This window comes from Olea europaea, chromosome 23 (genome assembly GCF_002742605.1).
Source record: "Olea europaea var. sylvestris chromosome 23, O_europaea_v1, whole genome shotgun sequence".
NCBI classification, from domain to species: domain Eukaryota; kingdom Viridiplantae; phylum Streptophyta; class Magnoliopsida; order Lamiales; family Oleaceae; genus Olea; species Olea europaea.
In genome coordinates this window covers 6,670,855-6,679,055 of record NC_036259.1, presented here as the reverse complement: position 1 = coordinate 6,679,055, position 8,201 = coordinate 6,670,855, and the positions used below count along the sequence as shown (strand labels likewise).

Genomic DNA, 8,201 nt, shown 5'->3' with positions numbered 1-8,201 from the left:
TGTTAGAGACAGCTAATCTTATCTTCAATTTCAATTAAACTTACGAAAAACGGGTACCACAAAATAGAGATCCAGTCAACAAGAAAGCTGAAAGTCAAACCAACAATAAAATATAATTCATCCTCTGAAAAGGAGGGAGAAGGCCAGGTAGGTTGCTGCCAAGATACGAGTATAACATAAAAAAATGGTCATTCTACTTTGAAAGCAACAATGTTTTCATTTTTAATTTTTCTTCCTCCTCCATCTTGTCCATTATTGCAAGTAAAGTTTAGCAACACCATGCACTTGGGCAAATGTCCCAAACTATCACACACTCAATTGAAAACAACTACGGACGACTTTCCTATAATAATCCGAATAATAGTACTTCAACAAAACGAAACATCCATATGAAAATGCAAGCCTAAACAAGACAGACCAAACTCTTTGAAGTGAAGATGAAGCTATTAGTTAACCATTTTTTAGCTGATCACCATTCAAACAGTTCAAGAATATACACACAATCTTGTACCATTTCATTATGTTTATTGCCTAATTTAGATATGCAAAGAAGCCTAAATTGCAATATTCTTTAGCAAAATAAATAACAATAACAGAGACCATAAGTGGAATCTGATGCACAGCATTATTACTTGGTTATGCCTCAATGAAATGTGTACAAGTATACATATCATAAGATTTGACAAAGTTTTTCTCCGCTATCAACCTATCACAGCCCTCCTCCATAACGAACCATCGATATAAAAATCAACCCTCAAGTAGACACAGAACAAATTTGATGCAAAAATGAAGCCATTTAGCCACTTTGGTGCTGATGAGCATTCAAACAGTTCAAGAGCATATAATAGCAAAACAACCTATGTCATTTCATCATGTTTATTGCTAACTTAGATGCAAATTATGCCTCAAATGGAGTGTTCTTCAGTTTCTACTACTATTATTTATCATCTAGCAGCATCAAATTTAGTTGAAATATAGATTATATCTCAAAGCAAAAGATACAATAACATAGACAGCAGAAAGTACAATCGTTTTCCTGATTTCTTTAAACACGTTGCGATAAATACAAGACTTTACCTCTTCAACCTTTGATTGAGTAGCTCACATGGACAACTTTTTATCTCAAATTGTATCAATAGTTAGTATTTGCTCGTCCAATAGAATCGAGACACTCAGTCCTGCTGTGCACAATCCTATGAAAAACTTCTCTAACCCGATGTTCTAATGGATCCAAACCTTCTTTTACCGCTTTAAACACTAGTGCAAACTCCTGAACTCTTAGCCTCACTTCCTCTTCCTTTTCCTCAGTCAAGGGAAACCGAACAGAATCAGCCAATTCATTCATTTGTCTAGCGCATTTTTCAATCTCGTGAATCTCCTTCAACAACCCACTAGAATTTCTCCTGTCCAGTTTCTTTGACTCATCCAGAATCTTCTCATGGAGTGAGAGAATCGGAACGGCCCAAACAAACTGCCTAGTTACTAAAAAGTGTGTCTGAAGGCCACGGTCTTGACAGGGGATTGCAGCCACAAGTGCCCACATCACAAAAAGAAGCACGTAATTCATGGTGAAAACAGCCACATTTAGTCCATGAGTGGCTGAAATCTCATGAGTTCGTGGCGCAGCCAAGTTGTTGCCAATTGCTTGCAACTGCTTAGCAGCAGACCAAGACCGGGAAACGCTCCATGACAGGGACCGGAATTGGCTAAAAGACTTGTGCTCCCTCTGGACATTGTTTTGTCCAAAAGACCGATTTCTATGTGCAAGAGTCGAATTCAACTCTTTTTCATCCACCATTGCCATATCCAAATCAATCAAGGCCTTTTTAGCACGACGAAACTGGCCTTCCCCAATGCTACACTGATTGTCCAATGCACATAAAACAATCTCCAACTGCTTCTGCCACTGCCTGATCTGCTCAATGCCATCACGAATTGCATTGCAAACATCTAAAGCCTTAACATTTCTCTCAAAGTATTCGGAAATGTACCGATCCATGGGGGATCGATTGAAGAAACCTGGATTCTTGAAGACGATAAGTACAAATTCCTCTTGGCAACAGAGGAATGCATCTAAAAGCTTGCGAATCCACGGAACTGAGAGCAACTCATTAGAGTCTACTGCTGCCAATTCACGAAACCTTTCGGCCACATGTTTTTGGAAGGCTTCCAATCCATTTTCATGGCCACTGACCTCATGAGTAGAGTCCATAGAGAGGACCTGATCCCGATGTCTGCTCAAAATGGAAAAGATGATGGTGATGATGTTTCGTGACAATCTGTACCTGGCATTTCCTAGTTTACACGAAAAAGATAAAATATCCAAGAAATTCTACAAAAATGATAACCAAAATTCAATATCAAAAGGAAACAGAAAAGGGCAAACACTCAGATTTTTTTTTTCTTGCCAAACCAACAACCCTAGGTCAAAGAAAATGTGATTAAAAAAAAAAATAAAAAATCAAAGAATACCCTTCTAATTACAATTGATAACAAACAACGAAATATCAAATTCTTAAAGGCCCATAATTTAAAAAATTCCAACCAGACTCAAATTGCCCCAGCAGAAAATGTAGATATCTCAAGAACCTTTTTAACTTCTTGTAGTTCTGTCAAGAAAACAAAATTGTAAACCGAACCCACGAAAAGCAAGAATCAAAACACCCATAAAATAAAAGGATTCGAGAAGTTACATAAGCAAAATGTGTTCATAATTTGAGAAGGACAGGGGAATGAGTGGGGATATTTGAAACCCTATTGCAATGGAGAAGGCTTATATGTGGGAGTAATTTGTACCGCGGATTACACGGAAAAGGAGAGAATATTCATAGAAATCGATCACATATTAACCACTTTTCGGTCCAGAGATTCGAAAATTTAGTGCTATAATTAGAAATAGTAACTAAATTTGATTGAAGTTAATCTTGGCAGTGAAATGGTGAAATTGAAAAGGCAATAAGTGAACACTGGGAGGGGGCTTTTGGAACGCGCCTCTACCACGCAGTGTCCACGGCTTAGTTGCGTGGGGATCTTGGAAATTGTCAATTATATATTTGATTGATTTAATTTTTAATCAAAAAAATATTATATTTAATTTTTTTTTGGTAGGTAGATGAGAATAATGGATAAAAGAGGGAGTGAATTCTTTGAAAAATAAAATCATACTTTTTCTAAAGAAAATATTTTTCTTGATTTTGAAGAAATTATGGTCACGTGAATTTGAGTGGAAAAAATACATTTTTTATGGAAAATATTAGTAATCATACGCACACTTAGTTTTTTTTTTTTCCCAAAGTCTTTTATTTGACTTTAGCTTATTATTTAAAAATAAATAAATTCATTTGACTTTAATTTCAAGTCTTTAAAAAATTTTATCTGTACAAAAATTAAAAATGACTTTTATCTAAATAGTTAAATAAGATTTTAAATTATGTTGGTATCCACATTATGTAATTATATCTTGATACTCATTTTATTACAAACTCTAAAGGCATGTATGAAATTCCTATAAATCCATTAAGTAGGACTTCTCTAGTTGAAAATTACAACTAAAACAATATTTTAATTTTTGTATTTCGAAAACTTGAAAATTGGATAATAAACTAATGATAGGAGTTATTAAGTAAATATTGTATTTTATAATTTTAGATGTTTAATATGTATATATTTTAATTATTAAATAATTTTTAAAATGATTAAAAATTTAAAATAATATTATTAATAAGAAAACCTTTTTTTATGTCTAAACCTCGCCTAAACTCGCTTAAGTACTTAAAGCTTAAAACTTTGGCTCAACGTCTAGTCACTCTTTACACTTTTCAGAACATTGATTATGTCTAGCGCCAATAGTGTTAGAGTATCAGTTTAGATGGTCACACTAGATATGTTCAATTAAATGAATTATGACATATTACATTTAAGTGAATTTATCATTTAATAACCTACATTTGTCAACTAAACTTGTGATGCTGAATAAAATTACTCTCTGATCATTCACTCACTAATGAATATAGGATTAAACTAGGTCGTTCAATACTTTACAGTAATGTTTACTATTTTAATAGTCACGTGAATCCTTCGACCACTTATTGAATGCCTTGAATGATGAATAGTCTCACGAAAGTGCAGATGAATCGGACTATTATTCGATTTATTTTTGAATCAAGTAATGAAACATTTAATGCCTGTTTGATTCTCATTAATTGGGGAAAATGAGTTGTGGATAGTATTTTTCGGGTAATGTAGTCAAAAAGTAAAGAATTTTTTATTGATATACATGTAAAATATTTTATTACATGAACGTGTGGATAAAAATGATCGACCTGAAAGTTTCCATGGTAGTCCTTTTTTCACAGATTGAGAGAATCGGTCACTGATGTCGTTTTTGCTTTTAACGAAAATGAAGTTGTGTTTGTAAAAAAAAATAGTGACTTGGAGACATTTGATTCTTCTGTAATTGAAAATGTCTATAAAGTAGAAGATGTGAATCCATATATGTCATAGAAAAATTCACACGAGAAAGGTTTACTTTGAAAAAGAAACTCCAATGGATGCTTCTTTGTCCTCGTTTGAAATTTGAGAAAAGATGGACGTACAGAACCCTTTTCATAGGGGTTCTATCAATGTAAGACATGAGGTGGATCCCACCTCATTAAAAAAGTGCTCCAAAAGATCCTATCACACTCATGTTTGTGTGTATTCTGACGGAGCCCTGTAGACCGGGTTCTGTACGTGAAGCCTCTCTCTTGAAATTTTCTTCGTTCATTTTTTGATTATGCGTTCTTCAAAAAATTGATTTTTCACAAAAAAACTTTTCAAGAAATCAACTTTACACAAGGTCTATTTATTTTGTTTTTTAAAACAAAGGTAAGTGTTATCATTTGATTTTGTTTGACACATTTTTATGGAAAAAATGAATTTTAAAATAGTAAATTGATGGAGAATGTGTTGATAAAAAATAAGAAAATTTTTTGATTTACATATAATATTATTTTAATAAAAAATGTGTGAATATAAAGGAAAGAGAGAAAAATATATTTTGATAAAAATGAGAATCAAATGGAGCCATCGTAGTTTGCTTCACACTATATCTGCATGGATAATTAGGTTCACTGTTTTTTAAGAATAAAATACAGTTTTCTCATGATTAGGACAACATTGCTCATTCGCTATATCTTATTACACCAATTGCTTTCTTTTTTAGTTTAAAAAAAAAAAAAAAAAAAAAAAAAAACCCGCCTCATGCAGGAAACTCATAGTATTCAAAGTTTGAACAATTGTCAGACATACAATTGTCAAACATTTATTTTCTTCAGCCATCTTTATCAACCACAATTAAACTACTTTGTCAGAAATTTTTTGACATAATGATTGAAATCCTCTTATAGTATGTGAGCCCTGCATTAATAAAAAAGTTCAAAAAAGAAGTGAGCCACTGTCAATGTGAGTGTCGATCATTCATTATGTCAAAAATTCTGTCACACATCGCAATTGTGCTGTCATCTCTAAAAAAGTAAGATTCTGAACCAAAAAGAAGTCATTTACTGTCTGCATAATATCGTAGACAGGCCACTATGTTAGTCTCAAAGTGCTTTTGTTTCGTTCTTATCGGATGCCTAATAACTTTATACAAAATCACTTGTCAAAAAATCAACTTTTCTTGTATTGTTGTTCCGTGTATCTTGTACTATTCTAGTTTTATTTACTTGGATTATCTTCTGGGCTCATATACTTCATTTTTTATTTTCTTAAAACAAAATTCTACAGAGGCAAGAATAGATTGATATACAACCCCGACAACTTTTTCTTTTACAGGTTTTTTGGTTCTTTTCAAAAAGCAAGAAAAAATTAAGAAGAAAAAGAAAATCTATATAGGCAGGCCGAGAGCGCTGGATCCAACATAGACTCCAAAAATCAAGAAATACTTCAGTAGAACAATCGCACTGGTAGCACCAAGTTGTAGTGCGACCGCCCAATATTGAGGCGCCACCTCGACCGGTGACACACACACCTCGGGGTGTGTGGTGGCCCTCCTTTATAGGACGGTCGCACCATCCGCGTGGTAATGAATTAGAATTCCTGTCCGTTGGAGTTAAAAACAGTTTTTACACGTTCACGGAAAAAAAAATGCTTTAAAAGACCTGGATAATTATTTGGTAAATATTTTTTTTCAGAAATGATTTTTCATAATATTGTTTTGTTTTAATTTTTTGTTAACGTATGGTTCAAAATGGAAAAAAGTTGCAAAATAATGTGAAGAATGTTATAAAAAGAGAGAAAAGGAGAAGAAAGAATAAAAGTTAATAGACTTTTGCATGTTTTATTAAGAATCAAAACTCTATATTTATAAGAAAGAATTATAGATAAAGTGATAATAATTTCTAAAGTTGTAGGAATACAATTTTCACTTATTAATAAATTTATCATTTACAGTACTCTACTTGAATGATACATTACAAAAATATATGTCTTGTTAAAGCCTTATTTGATAAAAACTCAATGGGACAAAAAATCAAACTCATCAAAGCCTTGCTAGAAAAATCCAATGGGATAAAACCTACTCGAAGGAAAAATAGTACAATTACTTCACTTGATGTTGATCACTAAAAATTTTTGGATCGACGCATTCCAATCTCATGAATCAATTTTTTAAATATAGATGTCTACAGTGTTTTTGTGAATAAATTGAGCACAATGTCACTTGAGCAAATTTGTTGACATCGATGTCATTAATCTTATGAAACACATGAGTATGAAAGAATTTTAGAAAAATATACTTCGTCCTGTCACCTTTGATACAGTGTCATTTGAATTGCGCAATACAAATTGCATTGTCTTTATACAAAATTGTTGGACTAGTTTTTGTTGAAGGTAATCCGTATGATTCTTGAGTATGATGGATCATGTTTTTTAATCATATACATCTTCGACCTGCTTCATAAAATTATAATAATTTCAGAATGATTTGAGGATATTGCTGTCAAAAATTGTTTTTATAGATTTTCATGATATAGTTGTTCCTCCACGTGTAAACATATATCATGTTTGTGATTTAAATTTATATGGACCAGATAGATAACTTGAATATGCATATATCACTAAAGTGGATATCGACTTTTAAGAATAAAATAATCTCAAAGCAATAGTACCATTTAGGTAATGAAAAATATGTTTAACACCATTCCAATGTTTTTGAGTTAGTACAGAGCTATATATTGCAAGGATATTTTAAGAAACCATATCGCGTTGAGCGTAATTTGCAAGATAAATTAATGGTCTAATTGTACTAAGGTGTGGTACTTCAGAACCAATAACATTTTCTCCATCTTCAAGTAGATGAAATTGATCTTTTTCCACACAAGTAATCGAATAATCCTAGGTGATGCCAATGAACCCAACTCATCACATCCCGTTCACTCCATACAATGCACCACCAAATCACCGCAGGAATGTAGATGCAGAATTACTCAGATATTAAAAAATTTCTTTAACTCAATTAAACAAGATCGTCTAAATATACACATATATCAAGAATATAAGATTTGGTTCAATGGTCAATTCTTGAATAAGTTTTCAATCACGAACTTCCACTTTTTAATTTTAAGAACTTGATGTTTTAAACCTCCAAATCATCTATAGTATTCTCCAAAGTCAAGATTACATTAGTGGGTGGGCACCTTCTTTAATTAAATAAAAAAAAACTAATTATTGATTTGGACAATCGATAAAAGCAAAAAAAAATAAAAAATAAGAAAATCTATTTTTTCTCTCCAAATTTGAATACTATGAAATTATGTATTATGATTGTTGTACAATTCCATACGATGTCTAATTTTCATCTAATCTCTATTTATAGAGATAGAATAGTTACAATTATTATACACTAATAATTTCACATTCAAATAACAGTTCTAATTCAAATCCAAGTAGGAGTTTTAGTCAAAGTCCAAATTCAATTAGTTTACATTTAATTATATGTGTAGTTCTAAAACTTCAATTACGATTATAATTAAGTTTACAACTTTTATAGAAATTACAACTAAGTCCAAAATTTTATTGTAATTATAATTAAGCCCAAAACTATTACAATTACCATAGTTAAATTACCACACGGACCTGATTGGATATATATTATCCTAGTTCCAATAATTTGATTCCGTCGACCTTGAACCACCAAATTTAATTATTAGTCTTTGTTTTTT

The 8,201-nt window shown here is 31.9% G+C and overlaps 1 protein-coding gene across 1 annotated transcript; it reads right to left on the bottom strand.

Moving 5' to 3' along the window:
- Window positions 1–862: 862 nt before the first annotated feature.
- LOC111372222 lies at window positions 863–2,998 on the bottom strand. The gene has a single exon (XM_022994447.1). It carries the CDS (start codon window positions 2,210–2,212, stop codon window positions 1,133–1,135), a length of 1,080 nt encoding a protein of 359 aa, XP_022850215.1. The 5' UTR covers window positions 2,213–2,998; the 3' UTR covers window positions 863–1,132.
- Between the last annotated feature and the right edge of the window lie 5,203 nt (window positions 2,999–8,201).

What these genes read in the sequence shown, in the direction of transcription:
- LOC111372222 (XM_022994447.1), bottom strand. Translation starts at nt 2,212, where the DNA reads ATGGACTCTACTCATGAGGTCAGTGGCCATGAAAATGGATTGGAAGCC.